Source organism: Anarhichas minor, unplaced genomic scaffold (assembly GCF_050575085.1).
Source record: "Anarhichas minor isolate MPS153535 unplaced genomic scaffold, ASM5057508v1 ptg000022l, whole genome shotgun sequence".
Lineage (NCBI taxonomy): Eukaryota > Metazoa > Chordata > Actinopteri > Perciformes > Anarhichadidae > Anarhichas > Anarhichas minor.
Window position 1 is genome coordinate 3730001 of NW_027466468.1, and position 15691 is coordinate 3745691.

The 15691-nt window shown below is 42.4% G+C and overlaps 2 protein-coding genes across 6 annotated transcripts in view; one reads left to right on the forward strand and one right to left on the reverse strand.

Annotated features, from left to right (window-relative positions):
- The window catches only part of ano10a (anoctamin 10a), a 40614-nt gene extending 39369 nt beyond the window's left edge, over positions 1-1245 (reverse strand). For 3 of the 4 annotated variants that reach the window (XM_076096576.1, XM_076096577.1, XM_076096574.1), the window contains exons 1-2: positions 1185-1239; positions 281-332 (exon numbers count right to left, since the gene is read on the reverse strand). The gene's annotated coding sequence lies outside the window, so the exon portion shown is untranslated. Of the gene's footprint in view, positions 1-280; positions 333-1184 lie in introns of all 4 variants that reach the window. The other variant, XM_076096575.1, reaches the window with a different exon arrangement.
- Positions 1246-3001: 1756 nt separating this feature from the next.
- abhd5a (abhydrolase domain containing 5, lysophosphatidic acid acyltransferase a) lies at positions 3002-13215 on the forward strand. Of its 2 annotated transcripts, XM_076096486.1 has the most exons (8): positions 3002-3077; positions 3470-3550; positions 5269-5354; positions 6409-6784; positions 9241-9395; positions 9864-9975; positions 10094-10280; positions 12216-13215. In XM_076096486.1, exons 1-8 carry the CDS (start codon positions 3043-3045, stop codon positions 12303-12305), a joined length of 1122 nt encoding a protein of 373 aa, XP_075952601.1. In that variant the 5' UTR covers positions 3002-3042; the 3' UTR covers positions 12306-13215. The 2 variants fall into 2 exon arrangements, with proteins under 2 accessions (XP_075952601.1, XP_075952602.1); XM_076096487.1 differs by lacking the exons at positions 3002-3077; positions 3470-3550; positions 5269-5354 and adding an exon at positions 5426-5443 and having other exon boundaries at positions 6324-6784.
- Positions 13216-15691: the final 2476 nt, after the last annotated feature.

A 15691-nucleotide genomic window follows, 5' to 3' on the forward strand; every position in this document is an offset into this window, starting at 1 on the left:
TTACACAAGGTGTGACTACTATGATCTACTGCACGGGGTGACTGGATCTATTCCACACCCACACACAGTGAAGGGAGAACGGAAGACAGAGAGCCTGCAGCTCACTGACAGAAACAGCTGAGGCAGAAAAAGGGAGGGCTGGTGACGTTAGTGTGGAAAAGCAGCGTTGGAAATTGCAGACTGCTCCAGTACAAGTCTGCGTTAGTGACACAGACTGCTCCAGTACAAGTCTGCGTTAGTGACACAGACTGCTCCAGAGCTAAAACATCTCGGTACTCACCCGGATGTGTGTCTGCGAAGGAAATGGGCTCTGTTCCAGCCTCGGGGCTGATCTGTGAACCGTCAGATTAGATTAGAAACAACATATGACTGTGTGTAGTTCGTTTTTGGGAGTCTGGAGGCTGCTGCGCCCGGTAGACTGGAGTAAGTTAAGAAGTTCCACGTCACAAGCGGCGCAGCAGGCTCGGTCGCGCCCACCGACGTGACAGCAGCTCTGGTATCGATGTGGACGTGATGTCGAAATCAATCACGACGCGCGCTCACATTTAAGACTTTACAAACTGATTTTACAGAGATATACATATTTAGCTTTCCCATGATCCCATAGGCTACAACTGGAACTACCAAACCAAAGAGGAGCAATTGTTTAAGTGTGGTTGTAAAGAAGATTTTTTGGGAGTAATAATCACATCCATTGTGCCATGCACTCTTCAGTGAGATGGACAACTATACTGTATATGCAATGGAGCCATGGGTCATTTATGGAACTTAATCAATTACACCTGTGCTTTTTCATGCTATGATAAGTCCAATCAACATGATTTACCTTGACTTTGCAAAGTACGATATTTATGTTCACATATGCTAATTATATTAGAAGCCCCTTGAATCCCACTGTAGCTTATATGGTTTATAATGAAATAAATACAAAGCCTGCGTTTCTCGTTAGACTGTCAATACTTCTACCTTTGTATGTTACATTAGAACATATTAAAAACGGGAGTGAACTTATGTGTGTTTGTAAAGCTATCAATGGCTTTGAAACGCTAGTACTTAATTGAAGAAGACATACGTACGGTAACGGTTTCACACATAACATGTTAGTGAACCAAAAGCTGTCAGATCGTACTAAATAATCTATGTTACGTTGAAGACATTTTTTTTGCATTTATCTCGCAATTTACCAGGTCCTCTCCTCTGCTGAGCAGCAGCAGTCTTCTCTTCTTCTTCTTCTTCTTCTTGTTTGAGGTTTATTGGCGGTTGGCAAACAATGAATTAGTACATTACCGCCACCAACTGGTATGGAGTGTGGATCAGGATGTCTAACAGGCTACTTACATACACAATTAAATTCAAAAGGAAAAGAAAAAAGAAACAAAACAAAACAACGAGCTTATATTTTCGTAATAATATTAATTAATCTAAGATATTGAAATAATACTTGATAACACTCACTTTTTGAGCTCTTTTGCAGAATATCCACTATATCCAACCGTACCTTCATCTTGCCGAGATCTCCAATCAGCTGCCCTCTTTCCTGCTCATATTTCTGACATTGTACAATTACATGCTCTATTGTTTCCTCTTGCTCACAATAGTCACATTTTCCTGTTTACCTATTTTTTTAAGCATACCGTTTAGGCCTGTATGACCAAATCTAAGCCTTGATATCACCGTTTCCTCTCTCCTGTTCCTTCCTGCACATCTCATTTCTCCCACTTTCCTCTGAACTCGGTAAAACCATCGTCCTTTCCTGTCTTCTTCCCATTCCTGCCACCTTTCCTTCAACCTCTGTTTAATGATACTTTTTGTTTCTGATTTACTGAAGCTGACTGCAACATTAATACAACTATTTTTTGTGGCCTCTTTTGCAGCTTTATCTGCCATCTCATTTCCTATGACCCCAACATGTGCTGGTACCCATAGGAATATGACTGTCAGACCCATCATTTGAATTCTGTATAATGTCTGTTGTATTTCTATAAGGATGTCTGGTCTACTGTCTGAAAGGCTGTTCTGTAAGCTGGCTAATGACGAACTTGAATCTGAACAAATGATTGCCCTCAATGGTCTTGTGTCCTCTATCCACTGTAGTGCTGACATTATTGCCAGCATTTCCCCTGTGTACACTGATAGTTCCTCAGTGATCATTTTACCTATTTTAATATTAAATTCTGGGACAATAAACGCCACTCCTACCTTTGATGCATCTGTAAAAACCTGGATAAAACTGTGGTAACTGTCGATATGTGCCTGTATTGTATGCCAATTGAAATGATCCTCTCTACCCTTGTTCTTCTTTTTTAATAACGTAAAATCTACTGTTGCATCAGGAAGTATCCACGGTGCTATTGTTGGTAATGGGACTGTTGGACTGATGTTTAATTTAGCTATGCCAAGTTCTGTTGCTTTCTGTCCAGCCAAAGCTTCTTGTCTCCCGCTTCTCCTTTTCCCAGCAAGGTTCTAACGTTCCCTGTGTTGGATGTTCTTCACTGTGTCCCTGTAGATTTGCCCAATAACTCAATGCTAACTGTGTTCTTCGTAGTTCTAGCGGCATTTCACCCATTTCCACCTGTAATGCAGCCGTTGGGGTTGTTTTAAAGGCACCGGTGCATATTCTTAATGCCTGATATTGAATAATATCCAGTTTTTTAAGAGATGTGCTTGCTGCTGATCCATACACCACACACCCATAATCTAATGTAGATCTAATTAATCCACTGTATATGGCTTTCAAAGCAGTTCTATCTGCCCCCCATTCACTTCCCACCAAACGAGCAGCAGCAGTGTTTAGGGAATGTTTGGAAAAGCCAGTTCCGGAGTGTCTCACGCTCTGAAGCCGGGTGCGCTCGTTTTGCGTTACAGTGTGAGAAAAGAAGCGCCGCGATGAGCGGGGGCAGAAGCGTGACGCACGGGCGTCGCGGAATTGAGCCGCGGAAGGCACCGCTCGGCGGAGTTATCTCGACCAACGAAGCAAACGTATTAGATCATATCGAGGCTACGTCAGAGTCGCTCGCGCCACGTGACCGCGAGAGTTACAGTATGGCCGAGCAAGCGGTGACAGCAGCGAACAGCGGGTGAGTGTTTTCCTCCGACCCAACTCGCGTCAATGTTTGTCAAATATATTGAACGATTCATATTGAATCCGTCGCATACGTGTCTGTGTAACACAGGCAAATAACAGCATGTTGTTGTCAAAAGTCAGGCTGAAGTTCAGGTAAACAAACAAAACATGGTGCCCCGAGGTGTATCCATGCTGTTGGTAGTACTTTGTCGAACAGACCTCAAAGTTACCAGAGTAACGTCACCACTGATGGTTTAGAAAAGATGGCACGGTTTGAATGTCGTCCCGACAGCGCATTGAATAGCGTTACGCGCGCCACCCTACTGACAGCCATCATCAGCTGTACCGTGACCACTATCTCACCGGGCAACAAACACTTTTTGTTTCATTTCGTTCTGGCTTCAGGGTTCTCCAGAGAATGATGTCTGTTGTTGGTGCCCACAGTCTGGTCAGCAGCGTGTGGGGCTACGTGGACACCACAATAAAGTAAGTCTGTTTTTGTTGTTGTTGTTTTTACCCACCCATCCACATAACGAAGCAGGCATGTGGCGTGGCCCTCTTAAATCATCACAAGACTGTTTAAGATGCAACATTGTTTCTGCTTAGAGATGTGTTTTTCTTGTGGTTGTTAAATATCAGACACAAATTATTATTCCATGTAAACATTCTTACATTTCTGAAATCATGTCTGTATGGGGTGTGTTCCCACACTTACAGTGTCTATCACTCGCTCCTGTAACGTTGTTTTAATTAACTAGTTGGTTTTAGTCTTACTGGATGCACTTTCCAACTTTCCAGCAGTTGGCAAACATTATAATTAAATACAATGTAATAGCTAAAATTAGATCAGTTTAATACAACATCCCTGAATTAAATCCTAGTTTCATAACGATTATAAATAATGCAGTTTTTTATTTTCTCTGCCAGAGTGAAAGGCGGTAGGGAGATCATGCGTTCGCTCTCGTGCGTATCTGTCTGTCTGTCCACGGCTTATCTTACATACCGCTGTCCCCCGCTATCAGCCTCATCTTTACTGTGCTCATTTATGACCGTATGCTCAAGGATTTCTCGTAGTTGCGGTGATTCACACTCAATTGACTGTTTTAACTGTCATTGAATGCAGAGTCCCTGCTCCTCTTAACCGGCCGGTAGGCGCAGCAAGTGATCGGCAACTGCTTCAGTGGCAAAAGGCATTTCCAGCGATGAGCTAGGCTAAGAACAAGCCTTACTTTAGTCTATCGCGGGCCACATTATTGTCGTGGTTCAAAAAGTGACATTCATCGAACAGTTTGGTCTCATTTTGAACCGGAGCATCCGCAGATTAATAAACAAGAGGGGAGATTTCTGGTTGAAACTGCTCCCTTTGGAGGCTGGTGTGTGTGTGGTGCTGCCAAATTGTATTGCATTACACTGACAGGTGTTTTCTAATATTTTGGCCATCCCAGTATTTATGAAGGTAGACAAAAGAAGCCTCTCAACTAACAACTGTACTGGTCGTTGTGTTACGACACAATTCTGCACATAAAGAACAATTATCTTGCAACGTCAAACAAGGCCATACACAAAGAAATAATGTACGTGGAGTGTGGACCACTTAACCTGGAGGTAAAATAGATAATCGGGATGCAAAATCTCTCAAAAACAACATGAGAAAACCAGCCCGTTCTCACTCCCAACTCCTCAAATAAGTCAGCTGGACTGACTGGAGACAATGGAGTCACGTATGAGGAGTGTCTGGATCTGGTTGAACTTCTGCTATTTTCTTCGTTCGTTTCCTCTGCAGAAACTTTATTTTGGCATGTCCACACATCGTCACACAGGGGTTACCAAACTCTGTAGCTAGATGACCTAACACATAAAAATAACTACTTCATGAACTAGATAATAATCAGTGTTTTTGTCACAGCCTTGCTCTCTTTAATGTCCTGTCCCCTAAACCACACTGCGTCAGCAGAGCCTGCCTATGAAGTTAGGGAAGTACCTTCCTCTTTACTCACCGAGCAGCTGATGCAGAGATGATCCGACACAGCTGACCAGAGCAGATCGCTCCTAAACACAATAAATGCTCACATTCAGTCCTCATGGATGCTCTTTTTAATAAACTTATTGCCTTATGATGTTATATATCTCGGCTTCGGTCTGAATCCTTTAAGCGTAGTCACCATAATTATTTGAAGTTGAGTTGTTTTTTTCTGTCCGTGTAGGTGGTGCTGGATCCCCAGCTGGCTGCCGTCATGGTGTCCCACCTCTCAGATCCAGCTGCAGACTGCAGAGGACATGATGCTGCGATGTAAGGATCAGCTTCTCTGGCTTTTAGTTCCCACGTGTGTCCGTCAAAAACGTGGGCGCTTTATTCATTGAAAGAGTAATGATTGCATGGTACAAGCTTCATTTTTACCGTTAACCTTTTCTGTACATACTGGACATAATTTCAGCAGAGACGAGGGCGTGTCACGCATAGCAGTTTGTTGTGTAAGACAAAATATACATTTTCCACCATAAAATACTGCGTGAATGAAATGTTTGTTATAATCACCTGGTTTGCGTAAATTATTCTTTTATTTATTTTTGCTTGGATAACAAAAATCCCTTTCTTCAGCCATTTTCAACATACAAACAAATAGTGATTAAAATTGTTTATCTTAAATTGTCTTAAAAATCTAAACAGCGCTCTTTTAGCCATATTGCCCAGTCCTACCGTCATGCAAAGGGCCTTACTAGAACCAAGTTCTTCGGCTTGTCCCCATAGGTGAGCCCTTTTTGGTTCTTAGAAGAACCTCTTGTAAAGGTTCACAGCGGGTTCTACCGAGAACCCAACTCTTATATAGGCCAAGGGTTTCCCCTCAAGAACCCACCTAGGGTTCCTCATTTGGCTCCTAAAGGGGTGGGGCTGATGTGGTGCAGTGCGAACCTCCAACATTCATGGTTCACAATCACAGTTTCTGGGAGTGTTTGGGTCTGGAGGATCTATTAACATCCATGTTTTAAACAATCCTTAAAGGAGTCTTTCTTCCAAAAAGGGTTCTTTGGATGAAGCAGGACGTCAGCCCTTCGGAACCCATTTTTCTCTCATGGGTTTAAAAGTACACCAATGCACTGTGGTCTGGTACGGGTCCTGGGCCTAACCATCATACTCAAACAAGATGCCACTTTGACCACAAGATGGTCAAATCGACCAACTAGCAGGAGTAAACACAAATGACATAAGAGTGAGGCAGTGAAACTGTATCTTTGACCTATTTCATTTCTTCCCTTTCAGTTAAAAGAAGAATTCCCACCATTCTTTTGCCGTTCTGTTTCAGCTCTACATCCCTCTCCTTCCCTGCTGTTTGCTTTCTCTTCAGGTGTAGAAAGCCCTTTCTCCAAACAGCACGTCCCCGTCTCCAACGGCAGCCTGCTGTGGACCCTGACCATCAGCGATGAACGCGTCAAAGACAAAACCCCCATGGTACTGCTCCATGGGTTCGGAGGTGGCGTGGGCCTTTGGGCTCAGAACCTGGACGCGCTCTCCCAGCGTCGGCCCGTCTTCGCCGTGGACCTGCTGGGCTTCGGACAGAGCAGCAGGCCCCTGTTCTCCACGGACGCCCACGAGGCAGAGGACCAGTTTGTGGAGTCTATAGAGCAGTGGAGGGCCAAAGTGGGTCTTGAGTCCATGATACTGCTGGGACACAACCTGGGAGGATTCCTGGCTGTGTCGTACTCTATCAAATACCCTGGCAGGTGGGTTCAGATTATGGGACTCCTCTCATCGTAACGTTTGCCTGCTTTTCATTGAAAAGGATCTTTTATTCTTCGGTGCTGATCTTGTTGATATGAGGCGCATTTGGTGTGATAAGAGTTCCACCGTGGGCAAAGCAACGCTGTAGTTCAATGTGAAACATTTATGAGCGACACTGAGTGGTGACGGACGGCAGGTTTTTGTAATATTTCAAGTTATGATCAGAATCTCGACAGGAACTTGAGCTAGGCTGTTATATTAGATTAATCTTACAGGTGAGAGTATGATGGACAATGTATAGGACCATTGGAACTGTTGCTCCTTAAATTAATTGTTAGATGCACGAGTGGGTGATGGAGGCAAAATTATTATAACGGAAATTATGAACATGCACATGACAAAATAAAAGGTGTTGCTAATAGCGAAGAAGCTACAGAGAATTTCCCCCTCCAGCTCTGCTCGGCTTCGGCTCGTTGTTTATCTGTCCGGCCCAAAGTTAACGCAGGTTTAATCGGCTAAAGAAGGCCGAGTGAAACACAATAAGTGAGTAAGTGGACCTTGAGTGGACATTGTTTTGACCAAAGACCAAAGTCGTAATACAGCAGGATTATCCTTTAATCATGACTTGAAGAACAAAGAGGCAGATGGAGAAACATGACTCTTAACTTAGCCGTATAGCCAGCATGTGATTAGGATATAGTTGTAGCGGTGTGCCTGCGATAGCAGCAGTGTCCTCCGAGCCTCTCTCCTGCCACTAGACTGTATCTCCCCCGAATCATCTCGCCTCGTCGCTTCTCCAGCTCTAAGCTTCCAGCAGGCGCCCTGGCTCTCCTCTCGGGACGACTGATAAAATGTCCTCAATCTCTTATCGCCCTCCTTCATCAGTAATGCTTCAGAAAAGAAAATCCCTCTTCCTGTCCCCTTTCTGTTATCTCAGTGTTCCAAATAGCCTTTACGTTCAACCGGGGACATACTGTGTGTCCCTATTAAGGCTGAACTGTGCTCATTGTTCATGCTATGGCTGTTTACTTAAAGGACAACATGATAGCTTACAAATTGAGGGCCCAGAGATCATTTGTACTGTGTGTATTGTTAGACCATGTGATGCAGTTGCCATGGATTTTGGATTGTTTCTGATGAATGGGCAGTGTGTCCCATAGCCTGTGTATAAGAAGTGGACGTAGTCAATGTGACGTCACCCATTGGTTTGGGGTTTTGAAGCCTCAAGTTCGTCATTTTGGCCGTCGCCATCTTGTTTTTTTGCAACCAGAAGTGACACGAAATGGTGGCGCTAAGTACAACGCTGAAAAATACATTTTTAGGCGACCGAAAATGTTTACGATTAACTTTCATTAACTGAAAACACACTGTGAAAGGGTTTTAAGTTCTAAGACAAAACACCGCCGTTCATTCTTAAAATATACAGTGTTTCTGGTTTATGCCAACTTATCTTCATAGCTGTTGGTTTTGATAGCATTGTATTCACCAAAGTAATTGCTTAGATTTAAGAGCATGGCGACATCGCTACGGCAAAGTCAGACAGGGCGAGAAACAGAAGTCTGCTGGTGAGACCACCTGTCTGTGAACGACCCATGAGTGTAGCCGAATGATCCAAACCACTTTACCTGGAAGTAAAACTGCAAATAGGGATAGAAAGTGTCTCGAAGACAACATGGGAAAACCGGCCTGTACACACCCCCAGCTTGTCAAATTCGTCAGCTTGGTTAGTGGCCCACTTAAACCTATGACTCTCGACATGGCGGGGGTAAAGGAGGTCAGGTGACATAGTCTATAGAGCGAGGAAGTCCTCATAGGGTGGATGTATGGGTCAAGATAGAAGGACTTTGCTCTTTACCTGCTTTGCTAAACACTTTTTACTTCTGTCTGCTCTGTTGCTGTTGTTTGCAATGTTCATGCTGTTAGCTGCTAGCTGCTAGCGGCCGGCTGAGCCGTCGCCATATTGAGAGCTGTGTGGAGGATATCCCTCAATCATATATGTGCTCTGAATTCCTATAGTGCTCATTTTAAAGCTTTACAATTCAGAAAATGAATGAATGACTGATGTTGGTGAAAAGAAAAATTAAACACTGTGGAGGGAAAAAATAATAACAAAAAAGGGCATTAAAATCAATGTTGTTGCTAATCATTGACGTATCCCAAAATGTAAATTAAAAAAAGTAAGTATTCAAAAGTATAAAGAAAATAATAATAATGTTTTTTTGTTGTTTATAACAACAGGGGCATTATGTAAACAAACTACATTTTAAGGGTTAACATTCTGCAAATTAATGAATATTTGGTAGTCATGATCAGGACTGATTAATATTAAATGAATATTAAAGTGTAATGTTATGGCAGTCAGTCATGTTAAGATATATAAGGGTCTGTAAAAACCAAACATGAAATAGACCCACTAGCAGGTGAAGGTGTGTTTACCGTCTTTGTCTCCGGCCTACAGAGTAAAGCACATCGTGCTGGTGGAGCCCTGGGGTTTCCCTGAGATCCCGGACACAGTGGAGGCAGACCGTCCCATCCCGGTGTGGATCAAAGCCCTCGGAGCCATGTTCAGTCCCTTCAACCCGCTGGCTGGCCTGAGACTGGTTGGACCACTCGGTAAATCAATGAGATCAGATGGAACCCTTACTGATGAAAATAAGGAGAATATGAATGCAGGGTTTATTAAAGAGTAGCAGAGCATCTATAGCATACAGAGAGGAAATATGAAAATGTATGCAGTACGAATGCATTAAATGAATGAATAATAATGTGATTATAGGGTTGAATCGAGGCTCTGTAAAGAGAAAAGAGGGCATTGTTAATACGGTTTGCTAATGTTATTATAGCTGTGAGCATCTTTGAGTATTTCTTATACATTTTTTTTCTTAATATAAAGAAAACTAGTTCAACTACTAATTAAAAACTAGTCACATGATGAGCACATGATGTCTTTGTCAAGTGAAAGCGTTGTTCCGTTTGTGCCCTCTGATCCTCCTCATGTCCGATGTAATGAAGCAGCCCTACTTTCTTAATGGCTACATGCTTGGTTTTAACACTTGGGCGGGTCCTCTGTGGCCCCTGCAGGGCCCTCTCTGGTCCAGACTCTGAGGCCCGACTTCAAGAGGAAGTTCTCCTCCATGTTCGCTGACAACACGGTGGCAGAGTACATCTACCACCTGAACGTGCAAACCCCCAGGTCAGTCGTCGCCACGGCCGCTCTTCTTGATAACCGCGATGAAAGCAATTTGTTCTTTACCCTCGTTGCAGTCATCCGTTAACGTCATGCCTCTTCTTCTTCTTCTTCATCGTTACAGTGGGGAAACAGCCTTTAAGAATATGACCGTAAACTACGGCTGGGCTGTGAGGCCGATGCTGCAACGGATGGACCAGCTTCAGCCCAAGATCCCCATCACCATCATCTACGGATCCCGATCCAGCATAGACAGCAACTCGGGAAGAACCATCAAAGACATGAGGCCACACTCTCGTGTGGAGAACACAGTAAGTTCAGAGAGAGGGGGGGAATTTATGCACTTTTACCTATTTTTTTTTTAATTCAGCGTATTTATTTGTACTCTATTGATGGACTTTATCTGCAAGGTTATTATTGAGGCGGAAGCGACTGGAATGTATCAGACTTCATAGAAGGTAAATGAGTTTCCCAGTGTTTCCAGGGAAACCAGAACGTTTCCTGGGGGAAATACCTGTGTTTGATCCTAAGTATATCATATGTGCTGGAACAAAGACGCCTTCAGAAAACCTCACTCAATCTCCCGCGTAGCTGCCGCACATCTACTGTACTGCTGTCAGACTGTAAATCGCTATCTTTGCCGCTTTCAGCTTTGTACGTACAGGCTGTTACTTTCAAGTCATCTTCATGGAAGTTTAAGGGGAACTAGGCCCATTTTATTTCATTTTTTAAAATTTGTATTCATCTGTGTTATACCTATGGTCTAAGACAGTTAAAAAAATACTTCACGTAACCAACTCTGCCAAATCAAACCAAACTTGGGCTAAAATTCTAATTAGTACTGCTCCATAGACAATCAATTGGGAAAGATATTAAAATCAATCTCCCATTTATTGTCTATGGAACAGCTCCATACTTTATACTTGATGACAGAGAGTAGCTCGTGTTCACACATGTCGATTGAAGTTTTCTTGTCCTTCGACTTCAAATATTGGAATTCTTAAAAAGACATATTTTTGGTCTTACCTGCAACTACAGTGAAATAGTTCCTACATGAAAGTGCTCACAACAAGGTCTGTCTTATCCTGGGTAACCGGGTCATGATTTCTGGAGAGAGAAACCACTGTTGAGGTTTTTTGGCGCCTCGAGCACCACAAGCCGAGTGCCATCTAGTCCCAATATATTGGGGAGAAGGCAGATATCTCTATGGCCGAAATTTGCAAAACTAGGCAAATCACAATCTAGATTGTTAAATAGCACGACAGGTAAGAGGGAAATTAGGTTTAATTTAGGTGGTGTTCCCCTTTAAATCCTAGAAATAACACTCTAAAATGGCTGCATGCAGTCCTTACTGAACCCACTGACTCAGCACTATTGAGATAGTCATATACTCCCATTTAATAACCACTGGCTAACAACAGTCATTTAAAGAGGAATTTAAGACGAGCAAGGAAGTAATATAAGAGGGTGAAACAGTAAGGGCCTTATGAATAAATAACAGAGAGACGCCCAACCATAGCACACCGCTCTTAATGATGAGGATTCTAATTATCACCAGTAATAAACCTGAACGCACAGCAATAAACAGCATCCAAGGGCTTCAGAAGCATTCATGTATAAAATGTCATTCCTACAGAGGAAACCTTGAGTTTAGATTATGTCACCACACGACCATTACCCAGATACAAAAGGAACCTCTAAGCTCACAGTAACAAATGTTGAAAAGGAATAAGGGGCATTGCTAAGATGTACAAAATAATGTATTTAAAATAAAAAAATCAATAATAATCCCAATTCTTATATATATAATATTTTCCAATTTTCCAATCTCTTGTGGTTCCTACTACTGCATAATAAATCTCCGTACTGCCCTCAGGCAGTGTTAATGGTGATGATATAGGCTTATAAAGCTGACTGTAGCGTGCTGCAGTCCTAAAACCCAGAAATGAATCGGAATTATCACACTTCGGGCTCCAAATAAGGCTTGAAAAAGATGGTTGTCTAAATGAGACGACTAAACGTGCTCACTAGAACACTAGTCCTCCTTTAGCTTAGTGGTGGCGTCGTGAAATGTGACCGGGGTGTAGGTGGTTTATAGACTAACGTTAGCTTTTTACCTCTACGTCCTGTTCTGGATGTTCATGATAGCTTTTACTGGAAATGTTTTTAAATGTCTCTCCATCTTCTTTTTTGTAACAGCGGTTAAAACCCCCTCTCTTTGTATGTTTCCTCCTGTCTCGAATCAGACGATCCGTGGAGCCGGACACTACGTGTACGCCGACCAGCCGGAGGACTTCAACCACAGAGTCTTGGAAGCGTGTGACGAAGTGGACTGAAGCGGAGACGAGCCTTGGACACTGAACTCTGGAGACCAATAACAGACTTAACTTCAGCAGGAAGCAGGACACGCAGGATTCCACTTCCTTAAAGCAGGAATATTTTTCACCGTTTGTTCTGCATGTTTTTGTGAGAAAACACAATGAGACTCAATATTTTAGGACAAGCCTTTCTAATATGATATAATGATATTATATTTAGTCACATCTTAAATGATATCGAACTGAAACCGAATCAATGTCATTCAAAAAAGCTCAGTTACAGTGTCGGGTGTTAGGTGTTTCCTGTATAGAGCTCAACCTGCAGCTTGTGGTCTCTCCATACGAGTCTGACGCAGACAGGAAGAGCCCCCTTCAGTACATGACTGCATCAGCACCATGAAGCAGCTATAGATTTATCTGCAGCAAACAATATTCTCTTTTATAGCGGATGTCCTCTGTGCTTGATTTTTGGCTTTTTTTTATTCCACTACAAAATGTAATTTTGATTGCATTAGTTATGAATGTGAACCTGGATGGTTGTTTTTAAACCTACGAGACTGTTTTACACTCTGAAGCTGGTGCACAGCCCTGTAGGGCCTTTTAGACTGCTGTCTACAAAAAACATTTTGAACACATGATCTTAATATGCGGTGTACAGATTAAGCCTGGAAATAATCATTTGATGCATTTTAGAGAAATGCCAGTTAAAGTTGCTTCTTAATGCTAAACTCAACTGGAGCCTTATACTGTATATATGATGCCTCAATGCCTAATATCTACCTACACTGCAGCCTTAAACTGCATTTTCTCTACTGTCCAGCAGGGGGCGACTCTTCTGGCAGTGTTATCGTATACAAGTCTATGAGAAAATGACTCTACTTCTCTCTTGATTTAAGTAAACATTATAAACATGAGTTTATGGTCTCAATCTCTAGTTTCAAGTCTTCTTCAGTACAGCATGATGTTCATTTAGTAAATTATGATCCATTTAGAGTCAAATAGACATCTGTGTCTAATAACATATACTGTATATATATATCCACAAATACTTCAAAGTTGGATATTAGTCATAATAATAAACCTAAATGTTTGAGATGTCCTCTGTTGCTGTAGAGCAACTTTCTGAAGTCTGGACAAACATTGCTTGTTGATATCATCAGGGTAATCTCAGTTTGCACATAACAAATGTACAGCAGTTTAGTCAAGCTGCATTATGGGAAGTATAAGACAGTGATTTTAGAAAATTCTAGAAGTCAGGATTCTTGACCTCTGGTGCATTGGATTTGACCACTTTTATCTCTCTCTCTCTCTCTCTCTCTCTCTCTCTCTCTCTCTCTCAAGTCACCTAATTTAATAAAAGTGCAATAACAGTAACTGCAGTGTTTCATTGCATTACAATGATCTACGTATTAAAGAAACCAGTGGATAGTGTGCTCAGCCTATATATATGGGCATACCTGTCTACCCCTTCTGGTGCTACTTTAGAAAGAATTCATTCAGTTGAACACAGTTGGTGTCGTAATCGAAATGCTGTCACGTAATCTGCATCTACAATATGAAAGGCAGGAGCTCGTAGAGTTTAAAGAGGCGATCGGAAGAAAGTCACGATGCAAACACGTTACTGGGAAATACTTTCTTGAATTAGTTGCTTAACAGTCGTAAAAATAAAATTGCACAAGTTATATTGCTAAAAACAAAGTTTCCTCCTGTGATATTTCAGAATGTGAACACAAATAAATTGTTGGCTATGATCATTGTTCACCTGCTGCTCTGCATGGTGAATAATGAAGGTCTCATTTGAATCCATATTTTTAAATCATTAAGCCCCTTAGCAGTGAAGAGAGACGATCCCGAAGCGTTTGTGTTCTCTGTAGTTCCCCTCACGGCCACTAGAGAGCGCTCATGTAAATGAGGAGACGTGGAGCTTGTGTTCAAATGTCACACTGTCTCCTCTCTGTTGAGCTAATATCTCAGCTCATTTCCACCTTTTTTAAAATCTCATTAGCAGAGAGAGAGAGAGAGCAGTCTGAAACTAACATGAGGTATGTTTTCCACATTGATAATTAGCAAAAGGGTGTTTGAGGACAGAGGAGGACACAAGTAAATGGGCCGAGGGTCCCTCTCCGTTTCCATCCCTTGGATCCAAACTCAACATTAACACAGACATCGACCGTAAAAAGACATCCTATCTGATTTGATTCTCTCTGCTCGTTGATCGATGCAGGGGAAATATGCAAGCTCATGTAAAAGTCACGTGTCCGGAAGGCAGATTGTCCCACTCAGCTGTTAGGGGAGGTTTCTCTCTGTGGTTCAGTAGCTGGGTGATTAACCCGGGAAACGGAAGGGAATATTGTTCCCTTCATTAAGAAACTTCTTCAGGATTTAAGAACAGTACATCATGCAATGAACTCGGGTGCGCACTGGGAAAGCTACAGCAATGCCTCTGTCTCTGACATGAGACCATTAAACACGACGGGGCGGGGGTGGGGCCACCGTGAGTCACCACTCACCGAGAGCGGCCCACTGAAATGAATCACAGGATTGATTACAGGAGCTACAGTTTTCAAACACTCATCCAGTCAAATCAGATGGGGAGGTGCTGCCATCATCGGAAAATCAAGGTCCAAATGGAGGCAGCGGATCTTGCGAGGTCGCAAGGGATTCGGAGTACGGAGGCACAGCAGCGAATATATGTGAATAATGGAGTGCTGCAGTTCCAGTCTGGTTTTGTTGTGTCATGCCTAAAAAAGCGTGTCCGGCAGACAGCAGTCAAACAGCTTCTGTATCATGCAGTTCTCTATCGTGTTCAAGACTTTTCTCCTCCCTACATGTTCTATATATACGGGGGCTGGACAAGCCCCCAGAAAGAACGGTGGGAAAATGATACATTGTTATCGGCTCACGATAAAAATACATGGACACCAATTTTTTTATTTTTTGTTGCTCAGGACGAAAATAATGACAATGGAAAGTCATTTAAGATCCTATTTTGTGGTGGACAGACAAATGAAATGCATCCACGACACTAAGCAACAGTAAAAGTAAGCGACGTAGTTTTTAATATCTAAAAAGAGTACTTTTGGGAGGCAGTGAGGAGGTGAATGGGTCCAACAAACAGGACTTTCAGCCACGAGACCGTTGATCAACACCGTGTTGTGGTTTAATGGATTGTGGTTTTGTTGCCTAAACCAAACATTTCTGACAGTTTTCCTAAACCTAATTACGTGGTTGTGTTGCCTCAACATAATTCATTTTGTTGCCTAAAACTAACTTTATGTAGTTCTCTTAAGCCCAACCATGTTTTTTTTATCTAACTTTGTGGTTTTTGTAGCTTAACCCTTATGTTGTCCCAAAAATGAAGCGTACAAAATGGCCAATTCACGTCACTGTACACAAATCCATCA